Source organism: Salvelinus sp. IW2-2015, linkage group LG18 (assembly GCF_002910315.2).
Source record: "Salvelinus sp. IW2-2015 linkage group LG18, ASM291031v2, whole genome shotgun sequence".
Classification (NCBI taxonomy): domain Eukaryota; kingdom Metazoa; phylum Chordata; class Actinopteri; order Salmoniformes; family Salmonidae; genus Salvelinus; species Salvelinus sp. IW2-2015.
This window is the reverse complement of record NC_036858.1, coordinates 15,372,852-15,389,324: the sequence shown is the minus strand read 5'-3', so window position 1 is coordinate 15,389,324 and position 16,473 is coordinate 15,372,852. Positions and strand designations below refer to the sequence as shown.

The window sequence follows — 16,473 nt, the reverse complement described above, 5'->3', positions numbered from 1 at the left end:
GGTGACTGGAGTTTCTGACAATTTTATGGGCTTTCCTCTGACACTGTCTAATATAGCTCCTGGATGGTAGGAAGCTTGGTGCCAGTGATGTACTGGGCCGTAYGCACTACCCTCTGTAGCGCCTTACGGTCAGATGCCGAGCAGTTGACATACCAGGCGGTGATGCAACCGGTCAGGATGCACTCTATGGTGCAGCTGTAGAACTTTTTGAGGATCTGGGGACCCATGCCAAATCTTTTCAGGAAGTCCAGGATCCAGTTGCAGAAGGAGGTGTTTAGTCCCAGGGTCCTTAGCTGTGGGAAAGGGCTGTGTGTAATGGTGGGCTAAGGAGGGGGCGGAGTGAAAAGACAGCAGTTGGCTGTACAACACAGCCCCCCTCCAAAACTACACATACTTGGTTTTAGCAGAGACGGGTAGTATGTTGTTCTCTCTACATTCCAATATGTATCTTATGTACAGTGTATAACTTATTGCATTGGGGTCTATAGAGGGGGTGTAGAATGAAGTGTTGCTGGATATGTAARAAACAGTAGCCCTCAAAAACAAATCATATTTGGTTAGTAGAGACCCTACTGAGTATTTCCCACCCCACTTTAGCAGAGACAGGTAGTAAGGTTTTCACTCTACAGTGCTATATTTGTACCGTATAGTGTCCAGGTGCAACCTATTTGACTTAAGGTAAAAGTCCAGCAATACTTGCTATGACCTAGCTTTTTGTTTGAACTCACCTGTTTTGTATTCTAGGGACTCTAGTGAGTAGACTGGATCCTAGTTTTATGGACACACAATCAATTGTTTTTCCTCTACAGTGCAATTTGTTTGTGCAATACAGGACAAATACAGTAAGACTTTTCCTAAAGTTAAAATTTCAAAATTGCATTTATTGAACAATAGCACCTATATATATATATATATATTGTATAACAGTATGTTATTGACATTTGTTCACTGGAGCTCCAACCATTTCTCAATGTGCTCCACCTTCTCTTTAGTTTAGATTTTTCCTCCATGTAGTGTTAATTGTATCATTTATTTTGACAAAATTGTAACATTATGCACAATGCAAAGCTGCAAAAAAACATGTATTAGTTTATCATACAAATAGCGTTTTACCGCGGACTTTTATTTTGAAGGCAAAATCCGAAAACCGGAAGACTTGTCGATTAACCGGTGAGGCTCCAATTGGTGAGTTAAAAAAAAAAATCTTGTCGACTACGTGATAAAACAAGTGACGTGTATATACACTGGATGACTGACGGGGGGCGCTGTATTGAAGCCACCACGCAGCCATCTTGGCACTAAATTCTTAAATATATTTTGGAAGCTGTAGAATGCATGTATTAATGTCTACGTTTGTTTTTGATAAGTATATTATATTACAGACACCTTAATGCATACTTTTAAATTATATTATGTGAGAAACATTTTCCTTCAAGTATTTTTTTTTAGAGCGTACTAATGTTACTGTCCCTACTACAACAAAATAAATACTTAAATACATGTAATTTTGTCTTTGAAATGCTTAATTGAAATACTGTAGAATTCCATTTATTTCTATGGAGGACTGCTCCTATTAGGGAGTGCCAATATGGCTGACTGGTGGCTTCAAAGTCTCTCAGTGGCCAATAYATAGAATCAACAATCCAGGGTTTGTATATGTCATTGGAGGAAACCAAGGTACCAAGGTTTCCGGTCAGACTGCTCCTACAGGGTACTGAAGTTTAATTTGCAAATGTCACAAGCTTGATGTAGTCATTGTGTGCTACTGTATGAATATCGGACCAAATACTTAACTTTTTACTACTGTCCCAATGCTTTTGGTTCCCCCAATACGTTTTCATTCATATCACTTCAGAATGTGTTGCTGTAAACACAAAGGAAAAACAAATRGTCTGTTTCAGTTTCTGAGAGTGAAGCGAAAGGGATAACTGGGCCAAAAATCTGTCTTCTCCAACTCACCAAGCGAGTAGCTTAGTTTCTGTATGGAGGTCAATGAGAGAGTGTCGAATTTTGTCAACAATATTTTTTATGGCTTATTTGCTACGGGAGGTTTATTTGACCTAATATAAGTTTCGCAATGCTTAGGAGTGTACTGATATAAGTAGGACACGTGACATCCCGGTAACTGTGAGAAGAAAAAAAAACTTTATTGCGGAGTTGTCTCGAGATGGCTATGCATATTCATGACAAGAGCCTTGTAGCATAGCGTCTCTCTCATTGAATACTAGGCGTTTGATGTCAACCCCTTTCATTGAATATTCAAAAAGTATCAAAACAATAAGATTCAATTTAAGCTATTATGTAAAATATTTGCTACGAAAAGATAGCTCAATGTATGGGGCATTGAACAATCAGCCTTCTGCAGACTCTGCCACATGGAAACATAATCGATAGAACATATTTTCTGCACAGGAGGTTGCTGACACTTTAATTGGGGAGGACAGGCTCATAATAATGGCTGGAGCGGAATATGTGGAATGGTATTTAAAAACAACAAACACATTGTTTCCAATCCATTTGCTMCGTTCCAGCCATTATTATGAGCCGTCCTCCCCTCAGCTGGCTCCACTGATTTTTCTGGTACTGTCCATCGGTGGCTCTTTTGSAGTCAGGTCCAGGAATGGTCATAATATGAGGGTTCAGATGGACCTGCAAATTRTATTGTTAGGGGGATCTGAAAAACCATGATCAGTCAATTGGAAATATCATTATACTCTTGGGTAAAGAATTTATTTTAAGGGCAATTTTCAGCAGAAATGTTACAATTAGGGAGGTTCAGGACCCTCAAGACATCACAGTAAAATGGAGTGATGTATTGCAAAGGAAAGAGCAAAATGGCATTCAACTGGGAAAGATGGGTTAATCTGGACATTGAAAGGTTGGAGTAAAGATCAGAATTAATGGTGGATTGGCGCTGTAGGTGAAAATCCAGCACTTGAAGAAAGAGGAAATTGAGAATATACTGTATATATAATTATTTAACTACAGGTACCATAGATGYGAGTGAAATAGTTGAGAGTAGCAGTGGAAATATTGTCCGTTTGTTTACTCCAATCAGGGTAGGGATGGTAGGGTAGGGGGAAACAGGTATATTATCAAAACAATTAAATGAATAGAACCTACAATCTATCTGCAATAATGAAGCTGATCTACCCCCCCCCCCCCCCCCACTTCAAAACAAGTAAAAGATTTGAACAAGAATATAATAATGATAGCTGTATTCACCAATCAAAGAGAAAAATAGGTGAACAGTCAGGGTTCAATAGCCGCAGGCAGACAGATGAAACTGGGAGCAGCAGCACGCCAGGTGGACTGGGGAAGCAAGGAGTCATCATGCCAGGTAGTCCTGAGGCATGGTCCTAGGGCTCAGGTCCTCTGAGAGAGAGAGAGAGAGAAAGAAAAAATTAGAGAGAGCATACTTAAATTCACACAGGACACCGGATAAGACAGGAGAAATACTCCAGATATAACAGACTGACCTAGCCCCCGACACATAAACTACTGCAGCATAAATACTGGAGGCTGAGACAGGATGGACCGGGAGAAATCTCTGTATATCCTCATTCAGTGTCATTTGCTTTGAATACTACACACTTCCTCTTCTGTGTGTGTGTGTGTGTGTGTGTGTGTGTGGTGTGTGTGTGTGTGTGTGTGTGTGTGTGTGTGTTGTGGTGGTGTGTGTTGTGTGTGTGTGTGTGGGTCACTGAGCTAGTGTGCTGATTAAAGTGAGAAGTGCAACAGTAGGCCTACTGCTTCCATCCTCATCCACATCCTCCTTTTTCATCATAACTTAGGCGTCCAACATTCTATATGAAGATGATACTGTAGCTAGCAATGAAGGGAATAAACTCAAAAGTGCGTTGTTTCATTAAACGGCAACGTTTCTCCAAAGTTGAATGTATGCATGCCATGACATCATGATGTCTTTGAGAACTGTGAGATCCATTCAAGATCCATATTGCCTGGGCTCTTCTCAATACTTCCTTAGCAACTTAGTTGTCTCTCGTTACCAATATGTTCCAGTGGGGGGAACGGAATTTAAGAGTCATGATGGAGATGGATCTACATAACAGTTGCATTCCCTTCTGCGTACAGTATGTTGCAAAATAGTGGTCTCTCTGTTGCCAAGTTGCCATTGTTCACTATTAGTTCGGCCAGAGAGTAAGAGGCTAAGCAAAAACTTTCACTCTCGCCAAAATCTGTCCAAAAAAAGCCMAATTTCTTTCTATGGGCTTRTTYTGGACCTGAGCTTCTCGCCTGCCAYCCCGCCTTTGGGACAACGACTCCMATTGTCAGGGCRGAGACATGASCATCTCATCATTATACACTGAGTATACAAAACACTAAGAACACCTGCTCTTTCCATGACATAGACTGAMCAGGTGTATCTGGGTGAAAGCTATGATCCCTTATTGATGTCACTTGTTAAATCCACTTCAAACAGTGTAGATGAAGGGAAGGAGACAGGTTAGAGAAGGATTTTTAAGCCTTGAGACATTTGAGACATGGATTGTGTGTGTTTGCCATTCAGAGGGTAAATGGGCAAGACAAAATATTTAAGTGCCTCTGAACGGGGTATGGTAGAAGGTGCCAGGTGCACCGGTTTGTGTCAAGAACTGCAACTCTGCTGGATATTTCATGCTCAACAGTTTCCCGTGTGTATCAAGAATGGTCCACCACCCAAAGGACATCCAGCCAACATCCAGACACAACTGTTGGAAGCATTGGAGTCAACACGGACCAGCCTCCCTGCGAAACGCATTCGACACCTTGTAGAGTCCATGCTCCGACCAATTGAGGCTGTTCTGAGAGCAAAAGGGGCTGCAACTCAATATTAGGAAGGTGTTCCTAATGTGTTGTATACTCAKTGTATACAGATCTCTGGTTAGGCATACTGTCACACAGTCCCATACTTTTTAATCACCTGATTTGGGACTCTACAGATGAGTGAGCCTGTTTCTATTTGCATATGTGGGCAGGCAGAGAGAATATGCTGCCTCGGAAAGTGTTGATGTGTGCACAGAAAACTGGGAAAACCTGATCTGGTACTTGAGAGCAGGATAATAGACTCATGGTGTCAATAGGGGCTTCCAAATAAAGACTAGAAGATCCACCGCCCTGCTCGCACCCACACCGATTCCTCATCTCAATAGTTGTAGTAAACAGAGAGAAAACAGCAGTTATCGTGACGTTGCACGATGTCACCCAGCTCATTTACAACACCATTTTTGAAAAAGCCTCTGGGGAAAAAACAAGTCATTCATCAAATACTGCATGCTGCCATGCTTTTCCATGTTTTTCTAAAGGGTGTATAGTACATGTCATACAGATGTGTGACTTTTGGGAAATAATAATTTATTTGCAGAGTTCAATGTAAAACACATCCAAATTGTGCCACCATTGAGGTGCCCTTTCAAACCTGAACTTTTAGGTTCCACTTCACTGCTGTGTTACCTCATGCTCTCTCTCTAATTCCTCAACGTGTGTCAAAGTAATCTATCATTTTTCTAATGTTTTATTGAAGTATTACAAAGTTATATTTTATTTGGCCCGTTAGCGTGCCGCTACTATGCAAATGTGTTATCAGTGGTTCCTGGGGCCATTTCCTTATTGTTCTGTTGCTTGAAAACCACAAGGTCAAAGTACTTAGATTTTCCCGTTCTCTGTAAAACCATAAATACCGATTCTGTTCCTGTCACTCAAGCAGCAAGTCGAACAAAGCCACACAACCACAGCTATGAAAACAGAAACAGCTAATGTACTTAGATCATATACATTGACTCTGTACCGGTACCCCCTGTATATTGCCTCGCTACTGTTATTTTACTGCGGCTCTTTAATTATATGTTATTTACATTTTTTACTTAACATTTATTTTTCTTAAAACTGCATTGTTGGTTAAGGGCTTGTAAGTAAGCATTTAACCTTAAGGTCTACACACATTTGGCGCATGTGACAAATACAATTTGATTTGATTTGATATTCAACACCTAGCGCTACATATTTCTGTTGCTTCATTTCCTTCCACACCCCACATGCACACCGAGACACACTCAAAAACACACCAACACCTTTTCCCAATTCGTTTTTTCATAGACAGCATTCAATCGCCCAACTGATAAAGAGTAAACATATGTTCAATTTGCATAAACCTAATACATTTCCATGATAGAGATACTCTCCAAGACTTGACAGGAGGTGATGAGATAATAAGGAAGTAGCAGGCGGGGAAAAGGTGTCTCTCTCTCTGTGTGGTTGTTTCAAGCAGAAAAAAAGAGAAGTCACAATAAAACAAGTTGCAGACAGCCATGATATGAGATCAGAGGTGACCGAGAGGAGGACGTGTGAGAAAATGAAAAGTCAACACTGGTGGAATTAAGCAAATAAAGGATCGGTGTAGGCTAATCAGGGCACGAAGATAACCTAGGAGGGCCGACATACTGTTGCTTTTAGTTTCGAATAATTTCAATAGAAAATAGTCATTGGCGTTGGTGCATTTTCAACATTTGTACTGTGCCACCATGGTTTGGTCTTCGTCACTAGCAATGGGGTTATCTCACGTTATAGTGTGCCTCTGTGTGGCAGGAGTGTGGGTGAGTCATTTTCACTTTGCTTATTGTATCACTTGAATAGTCCGGGCCTCTGTGGTTTGACGTATGCTAGTGGTTTGATTGTTTTTTWAAAACTTTGTCTGCTTAAAATAAGTTTGTTAAGAGCAGAAAATATGCCTATATCAATTAAAGCTTAAATGAAAAGGCAACAACACTTGAATCAGTACAGTGCACATGAATTGCTGCGTCATGTAGGTTTTGGGTCTATTTGCTTGAAATTCCAATTCAAGAAGTTAAAAATAAACAATTATTGAGTTGTAATTCCATTTTTACCCCTGAAGCGACTGAATTCAAATGGAATTGACTCTAACAGGTGTACTGTTAAATATAGATATTACACAGTAACATTTTATGACTGACTTTGTTAAAAGCAGCAAACAAAATATATTTGTTATACAAAGTAATTCAATATGAATTTGCTTCTACACAGGCAGCCCAATTCTGATGTTTTGTCACTAATTAGTCTTTTGACCAATCAGATCAGATCAATAATTGGGCAAAATGTCAGAATTGGTCTGCTTGTGAAACACAGCCTAAGTAGACATACCTTTAATGCATCTTGCTGTAGAGTTCGCTCTGAAATGATTTTCTTATCAAAAGGCAGATACTCCCCCAACCAGATGATTGGAAACTGATATACTCTATAATTCTAGCTGCTGTCGAACATCAGCTGGAATTTTGACATTTACTGTAGTCGAAATGAGATCGATTTATTGGGGGAGATAAAATGCAACACTTATGAAATGCAACCATCATACACTTTCTTCAATGTTCCTAACGCTTTAAAGGGGCAGTGCAGTCAACAACGTGATTTTCCTTTTATCATGATATTTACACACTATGAGGTCGAAATAACACTCTGTGAAAGCTTTAAAAATACATTTGAAAAAATGCCTGTAATTTCAACCTGTTCCGGTGGGATGGAGTTATTGGACCACAGCATGACATCACAATCTGATCGAATTATTCTGACCAATGACCAGTCGTCCTATATTTGCATATGTATCCTCCTAATTTGAAGGGGTACGCGAGGTAGGCTCTAGTCTAGAGTCTAGATGATCCTATCCGCCAATCAGGGCTGTGTATGTAAATATATTTACATTTGTATCAACTCGCTTGTACAATCAGGCTGAGCATTTCAATGGCAAAAAGGAGGCACAGGGAAATAAATGATAAAACATGTATATTTTGAGTTATTCTCATGAAATAAACACACACAGTGATTTATTGGACATTCAGTGATGGCATTAAATATAGTTAGCTACTGATAGTTAGTCGTAACTGGTTTTGTAAGTTTACATTGGAATTAGGAATAGGCCTATTTGAATGGTCAATTGAATTATAACACAGTCRCATGTAATTAAGGCTGAATAAGATCCCCTTAGATACCGTGAGTTATTTTTAGACCTCTGAGGTTTATGTCACAATTTGGGGAAATACACAATCATTTCCAGAGAACTGATGTTGTAAGCGATAGACTCCTCTGTCCTATTCTATTGTACAAATACTGTACAGTTGTCCTTTGGTTCCCCCATGATACTGTAGTAGTAGTAAGACACTAATCAACATAGCCTACTACACTGCTTTATACAAGTACTATAAGTAGTAGGAGAGACTCGTAAGGCGAAAGCAAACACATACAAGCTAACATTGCGTGAATATGCTTGTTACACAAAGCTGAAAACCACAAGCGAATCATTTGGGCAAATGTCTATTGGTCGCTATTGGTGAAGTATGGCAAAATGTATGCTTACAGTTTGGGATTTCGAGAAAGGGAGAGAGGGTCATTTCAGATAATTCACATGGCTTGATTTACAGCCTTCGGGTAATGGAGAAGAGAAAAAGCAGAAATGATAACAGCTGTATGAAATGTAAAAGCAGGAAGGGGGAGCAGAAGGAGTGTGAGAGTACACTTTGGAGAATCAGTCAGATGTGTAGTTCATTTTACAGCTGTTATAACCCACCTACTAAATATAGTTATACTGAAGCTATGTCTGTGTGTGTGTGTGTGTGTGTTGCCACCACTGTCCCATATTTTTGTATGTTCTTCTAACATAGCTGTAATTCTGCTTTCAGTGTCAAACATCTGTAGCACCAACTGCTACACCTACAATCCCACCTACAATCCCTAAACCACGTACGTTTTCAATCTCATACCCAGCATCATTTGACGGGTGATTGAGTTACGCTTTAACTTCATGTACATGATATTTGAGTTATATTACATGTCATAGCTAGGGCCCTGTGTTTTGGTTAATCATGTAACATGAATTGKATTTGAACCTATATATTTAAAGCTTTTTCCATCAAACGGTCCCCTTTTCACTTTATGTCAGATGCTCCAGCACCATCCTCAGACATTGCTTGAATTTTTTTGGGTGGGTCTCAKTTACGGAAAAAGCTGAAAAGAAAGATTCAAATTCAGATCATGTGACATGATCAAAACAAAACACAGGGCCCAAGTCATAGCAGATGAGACTAAGTCCTTTTTTTGGAGAACAATGATATTGCTAAACATTTTACTGACTGAATTTTTCTGTTTTGTGTCTCAGCTCCCGCGGATGTAAAACATGTCAATGTGACAGGGCAAAATGAGACCAGTGTAACTCTGGAGTGGATTAAGGATAAACCTATGTACACTTATGAACTGAAGTTCCAAAATGGGACATCATTGATAAACACCACTGCAACAAATAATGTACAAGAGACACAGACAGTCTCCTCTCTCACTGCTGGGACAGAATACAACTTCACTCTCTTCAGTGTAGAAGGGAGTGACAGGAGCAGTGGATTAAACTTTACAGCTGTTACTGGTAGGTGGACATTGGATGCATTTTAAGCTATTAATATAGGTCTTTAAGCTGTTAATATATGAAAGTATACAGTATACTGTAMCTGTACAGTGAAATCATTTGCATACTGGTTTAAGGAAATACAATTGACCTTTTTAAAAAATCTTTTGTGTCTCAGCTCCTGTCAATGTAGATCATGTCAACGTGACAGGGCACAATGATACCAGTATAACTCTGCAGTGGAACAAACCAGAGAATGGCGTCGGCCGTTATTGGCTGCAGTTACGTGATAAAGTGTATGCATGCTTCTGTCATATTTGATTTGCCTCTACTTTTTTTTCCAGCTCCCATCAACGTAGCTCAGGTCAATGTGACAGGGCAAGAGGAGACTAATGTAACTCTGCAGTGGAACAAAGTGAATGGGAACGGGATCACTTATGAGCTGAAGTTCAGCAATGGGACTAATACGACCATCCCTGTATCTGATGTAGATGGACCAGTGACATACACAGTCTCACCTCTCAATGCTGGGACAAATTACCACCTCCTTCTCTTCACTGTGTTCAAAGTAGTACCAAGCAAGGGATACAATTTCTCCGCCATCACCCGTGAGTCTCTTGAGAATGGATTCTGTGTCATTTCTTGCATCCTTAAATGCCTCCGTATTATGTCAATGTATGCACTCATGACTGTAAGTCGCTTCGGATAAAAGTGTCTGCTAAATGGCATATAATATCTTGCTTATGATGTCTTAGATAATATTACATCTACACATTCTAAAATCTACAAAGTGAGTGACATGAGTTGTGAATGCATTATAAATACACATTGTGAATGCATTATAAATACACATTGTGAATGCATTGTAAATACACATTGTGAATGCATTGTAAATATACATTGTGAATGCGTTGTAAATATACATTGTGAATGCATTAATTGTCATTGTTATCTTGCTGTCTTTCTATCTTAGGTCCCCTCAGTGTAGGTGGTGTCAATGTGACAGGGCAAAATGAGACCAGTATAACTTTGCAGTGGAGCAAAGTGAATGGCACAGGGATCACTTATGAGCTGCTGAACAACACCCTTAGGACTAATACTATCATCCCTGCACCTGATGAAAGTGGAACAGTGACACACATAGTTTCACCTCTCACTGCTGGGAGAAAATAYGAGTTCACTCTCTTCTCTGTGTTTGAAGATGTCAGGAGTACTGTTGGAAGCCAATTTTCTGCAGTCACTGGTAAGTTTTAGAAATTGGGTGGGGGGGGGGTTACTAGATTGTCTTTCAGTATTTTCATGGATCACTCTTGTGTGAGATACATTAAATACTGATATATCTATAGCCTTAAAAAATAGATATATGGTTTGTCTTCTCAGAAATATTGTTATTAAATTTTAACATTTTAGATTTGGATTCATGCTTTATAACTCTGGGATCTTCTGATGCTGAGTAGTTATTGGGATTATTTAAAGATCAGACATGTACAGAAGTCATTTTTGAAACGGTGCATTGACTGTGTTGATTGGTTATGTTTCTACTCTCTGTCTCTCTCTCTCTCTCTGTATTAGCTCCCCTTAATGTTGAGGCTGTCACAGTAACAGATACACACCGAAATGAGACCAGTGTAACTCTGGAGTGGAAAAAGCCGGCGAACGGAGTCTCTGGTTATGTGCTGCATTTCGACGATAAGGGAAATAAAGACATTGATCATTTAGGAGAAACAGTGACACATCAAGTTTCAACTCTCGTTCCTGGGAAACGATATGCCTTCACCCTCTTCACTGTGTTTGAAGCCATCAAGAGCAGTGGAGCAAGCGACTTCACAGTCACAAGTAAATTTGCCTTTTTAAACCTTGGTCCCCCAATTAGAATCATCTCACAGTTCTTAGCCTAAAATTGTCCAATCAGTTGTTTTATGTGGCTACAGTGAAAGTTCGCTCTTCAAGTTGGTCCCACTTTATTTGGACAGTCCAGATGGTCTAGGGTTTTATATACTATGAAGAAGGATCGAGTCTAAACTCAGCAGAACTATTGCCTGAATAACACAATCGTTTGACACATAAAAACACAATGTGAGAGCTATTAAATGTGAGCGCTATTGACAGAAGTCCCTTGCTTTTCCCTGCAGAGATATTTTGCTCTGCTTTATCCTGGGAGGTCACCAGCTCATCCATTCAGACTGTGCTCCTGTCCGAGATAGTCTCCATTGGAGAAGCCAATAATGGCAGTCAGACTGGAGTCGCCCATAATGTTAATGGCAAACTGTCATTCACTGACCTTTACCCTGGCGCAAAATACACGCTGACTCTTTGGTTTGAAAAGGATTCTAAAAAMCTTTCCTTGTGTAAACAGGTGGAGACTGTGGGTGAGTCAGTCTCTTACTTTGTCAACGTGACCTATTGTGTTTAGTCCACTTTTCCACTAAATATATTAGTAGCCTAGCATTGATGTATTATGGTACACCTGTAGGATAGTGACTTTAGCAGGGAGTTAATGTGACATCTTCCTTCTTTGTTTTAATCAGTTCCCCCAGCCCTGATAAGACCGAGATGTGACTATTTGTCCAGTGGCTATGCTTTCTCTCTGGCCTGGGATGTGCCGGAGGGAATATGGACCAGTGTGGAGGTGAATGTGACTGGGAAAAGCCCGCAGAGGGTCGAGGGAGAGGGGGTGATGAAGGCGGACATCGATGGGGTTCAACCTGCCCAGGCCTATCAAGTGTCTTTGGCCTCAATCTCTGGGCATCGGATGAGTAAGGCTGTCTCTTTCAGCTGTAATACAGACCCAAGAGGTGAGTGAGCCTAGCATTTATCTTTAAGCATTTCATGTTAAAAGGTTCAATGATTGGTCAWTGATATTTGGATTACCACCAATAACAGCATCTACACACAGCATGATGGGATATAGCTGCCATGCCTTCTGCTGGCGGAAAACCATGGGATCTCACCCGCTTCCTGTATTCAAAATGGAGAGCTTTTATATCTTGTTTTATATGATCTTTTGATACTAAATGTGTGTTGGTCAGTAGGTTTGTGTTGCTCATTTGCTCAGATTACTCTTACATGTTTAGAAGTAAACCTATAACCTATTTATTAACATGTCGTGCCCTCTGCTCTCATACTAAAGCCCAGGTTTCTTCCCTATAGGGGTCATTGCAGGGTCAGTCATGGCTGTGCTGCTACTCTGCCTCCTGGTTTGTCTGGCTTTCTTCATATGGCGTCGGAAGCCAGAAATATTCAGGTCGGTGCTGCTGCCTTCACAATGACGTTAGATAGGGAAACCATTTGAACTCAATAACCAATGCTTTTCTTTTCCCTTTTCCAATAGCCGGCCCAAGTTGTTGTTTGTGGATTCCAAACTAACCAGCAATAAATTCAAGTATGTACAGTATAGAGTTAATTTTCAGTATTTAAGAGTCAGACTTAGTCGCTAAAGGGTTGGAGTTTAAGGCTATGTACAGCAAGGCCAAAAAGACATGCATTAGACCACGCAGCTGTTAATAACAGTAACGACCTTTGGAATATTCAACTGAGAACTTACTATCTTCTCTTTTTTCCCCAGAGCTATTCCCATGGGGAAGTTTTCAGACCACTACCACACAATGAGCGCTGACACGAACAGAGGATTCAGTGAGGAGTATGAGGTAGCGATAAGGATAACGTGCTCTCTCTGTTTCCATCATGGTGTTGGTAATGCAAAGTGGTTGGGCGATTGTCCAACGTTGCGTTCCCTACCGTATTAGAATGTATTTTTTCTTTTGCCGTCTTGTAATCCATCTGTTTGTCTGCGCATAAGCCTTTAGCTGACAGTTCTGAATATGTAAACATCCATTTTTTTTTTTTTTTACATTATGCACGATCTATGCTTTCTATCTCTATGCAGGGCTTCATCCCTGTTGGCACAGAGCAGACTCAAAAAGCAGCCCTTCTGGAGGAGAACAAGAACAAGAACCGCTTCACCAATGTACTGCCATGTAAGTGTACTCTGGCTGCCATTTCTACAGTACACATCATATGAACAACATACCGTTGTTGAATTCACATCACCACTTTCTATTGCAATAGTTGAACTTTGTGTCAGCCAATCGACTAAGTATAATAGGGTGGATCAGATATCCCTCAGATTCCAGGCAGAGTTTTGGCCCAATCACCCCACCTGCAGATTTGATACRATTTGAGGTTATAGTTTTAATCGTCATAATCCCCAAAGTGAAGTTGTTAAATCATCAAGCATTTTAAATCCTTTCTCTCTCTCCAGATGACTGGTGTCGGGTGAAGCTAACCATCCTAAACCCCAACATGAGCTCTGACTACGTAAATGCCAATTACATGCCAGTACGTACAGCGGCATATCAGTCATAGATTTCCTAATACAGAGCAATGTCCATATCAGTCCTAGATATCCTATACAGCTATTCTTACTGGGACTGCAGTAATTAGATCAGTACTAGAATGATGTACTAAACTGATCTCAACCTTGATAGCCTGCTGTAAAAGGCCTACTTACGGTAAAGGGTTGGCTTGAAACATTGCATAGCACCAAAGGTCAACTTTCACCAATCTTACAAGTTATTCGCCCGTATATGTTCTTCAATACATCCCCACACAACCCTTTATGTCAGTTATAAAATGGCATAATGTAAAAAAAATATTCTAGTGTCACGTTACGACATCGCTGAATCATATGATGCCTTAGAGGAACTTCTTACACCTGTAAATGTTTACACATCTGAGTCATCGTGGATTACTCTAAATCGAATAGGTGTGTTTTCTTAACCCTGGTGCTTTTTGTCTCAGGGCTACAGTAACAGCAGACAGTACATCGCTGCACAGGGTCCCCTGCCCACCACCGTCAACGACTTCTGGAGAATGATCTGGGAGCAAAGCGTAAAGGGTGTGGTCATGGTAACCAACTGCACCGAAGGAGGGAGGGTGAGTCCTGTCGGAGTCCTCGTTAATGTGTTTGCTTTGCATTGTGTGTGTGTGTGTGGAGATTGTGGTGACATCACAGATAAACAGTGATAGTCATAGAAATAGAATCACTAGAACGGGAAAAGCCCCTCAGAACATGGCAATTTGACGGATTCCATTCTATGTACTGTATGACCTAACAATGACCTATTCTGTCTGTGTCTCCCTAGACTAAATGTGAGCAGTACTGGCCTTTGGACTACACCCCTTGCCTGTACGGAGACCTGTTGGTAACAGTCAGGTCAGAGAAAAGGGTAACCAACTGGACCCTGCGGGAGTTTGTAGTGAAAAGTGTAAGCATAGTACTTGTTYTACTTATGAAACCTGGGTCATCATGTTCAGTAGGGCACACAGTTGCAAAACGTTCTGCTACAAAAAATGAACATCTCTGATCTTATTGGACAAGATCAGGTAGTTCCTTTCGGTAGCACTCTGTTTCAAAATGTTCTCTCCCTTCTGAACACCACCCTGGACAAGGTTTTCAGTGCATTCTCTGCTTACTACCCGTGTGAATGTCGCCCCTGCATTTAAATAATTCTGTCTTCCAGAGGGACACATCCGAGGAGCACCCTGTGAAACACTTCCACTTCACGGCCTGGCCCGACCACGGAGTCCCAGAGGGAACGGAGGCTCTGATCCAGTTCAGGGGGCTGGTCCGACAGCACATAGAGAGCCAAGAGAACAGCGGACCCACTGTGGTGCACTGCAGGTAATGTTACAGCACTGACAACACCCAGCCATTACTCTACACAGAGAAAAATTCTAAATAGGGATGTGCAATGTGGCAACCCTATTGCGGTGTTTGAAGAACGCACTGTTAACCAACAAGTGAGGTGTGTTTTCAATGACTGGTGGTGACAGTTCAAGGATAGGCCTAGTTTTAGGTTGTCTCTTCATTGAACTGTATTGTTCTGTGCTCTATCTGTAAACGTGTACATTATGTTTACATCACTCTCCCTGTCTCTCAGTGCTGGGGTGGGGAGGACGGGCACCATCATTGCTCTGGACGTGATGCTACAACAGCTGGAGAGGCAGAAGGCGGTGGGCATCGCTGCCTTTGTGCACAAGATGAGGCTGAGTCGGCCGCTCATGGTTCAGACGGAGGTAAGGCCTGAGTTAGCCTAATAGAAACGATCACCACATTAACGCTAGGTACTACCCTAAAACATGGGCAATATCTATTGATTAGGGTTGGGCGATTATCTAGATTGTCATACCGTTTCTGTACCAYACTGGKGTATACGGTATTACCGAACGTGCACAAAACTATTTAGGCARCAGTGATCTTGATCCGGAGGGCATTGAATGTCTCTGCTGTAACCAAGWGGCTTGATCTTGACATCTAGCCACTTAGCTAGCAAGTTAGCAAACCAAATGCATAGCTGGAGGCCTGAGCTGGAGATCATTTATTTGACACATCTTACATTTCTTTGTTATACTTAACTTGTAGTTGTAATCAGTGGCGTAACACACAGCTCCGCAGCCCTGCCCTCTTTGGGTTTAATGACTAAAGGTTTGATAAAAAATGAATACATGACTCATGAGGCTCCATTTGTGGCTTATCATTGCCATTTACACTCTTTTAGTCGCAGTATGTTTTCCTGCACCAATGCATCATGGATTCTCTGGAGCCCAAAGAGAAGATGATAGAGGAAGCCCTTTATGAGAACTCGGACCTGATCTAYGCCAACGCCACCGCACTGAGGGAGTTCCAAGCTGCCAATCCAAAGGCCTGAAGATAAGGCCATGGATTGTCTGCTGTGAGTTCGGTTTTTTTTTCAACCACTTTGGCACATTTTTCAGATGGAAATGGTACATTTGAAAAACTCTCTAAGTACAAMATTCTAAACTGATAACACTTGTAATGCCCCTTACTTAAGCAATAATGCTCGAGGAGGTGTGCTATATGGCCAATATACCACGGCTAAGGGCTGTTCTTAGGCAAGACGCATCGCGGAGTGCCATATATTGGCCATATATCACAAACCCCCGAGGTGCCTTATTGCTATTATAAACTGGTTACCAACGTAATTAGAGCAGTAAAAATAAATGTTTTGTCATACTTGTAGTATACGGTCTGATATACCATGGCTGTC

General features: G+C 41.0%; 1 protein-coding gene across 1 annotated transcript; it reads left to right on the top strand.

Moving 5' to 3' along the window:
- The first annotated feature begins 6,314 nt into the window (after positions 1-6,314).
- LOC111978776 (protein tyrosine phosphatase receptor type H) lies at positions 6,315-16,412 on the top strand. Its single transcript, XM_024009018.2, has 18 exons — positions 6,315-6,593; positions 8,688-8,748; positions 9,164-9,424; positions 9,748-10,011; positions 10,377-10,646; positions 10,976-11,239; positions 11,536-11,772; positions 11,932-12,198; positions 12,554-12,647; positions 12,735-12,785; positions 12,969-13,050; positions 13,290-13,380; positions 13,665-13,741; positions 14,204-14,338; positions 14,548-14,670; positions 14,926-15,086; positions 15,346-15,481; positions 15,964-16,412. The coding sequence occupies exons 1-18, from the start codon at positions 6,522-6,524 to the stop codon at positions 16,111-16,113; spliced, it is 2,796 nt and encodes a 931-aa protein (XP_023864786.1). The 5' UTR covers positions 6,315-6,521; the 3' UTR covers positions 16,114-16,412.
- The last annotated feature ends 61 nt before the right edge of the window (positions 16,413-16,473 follow it).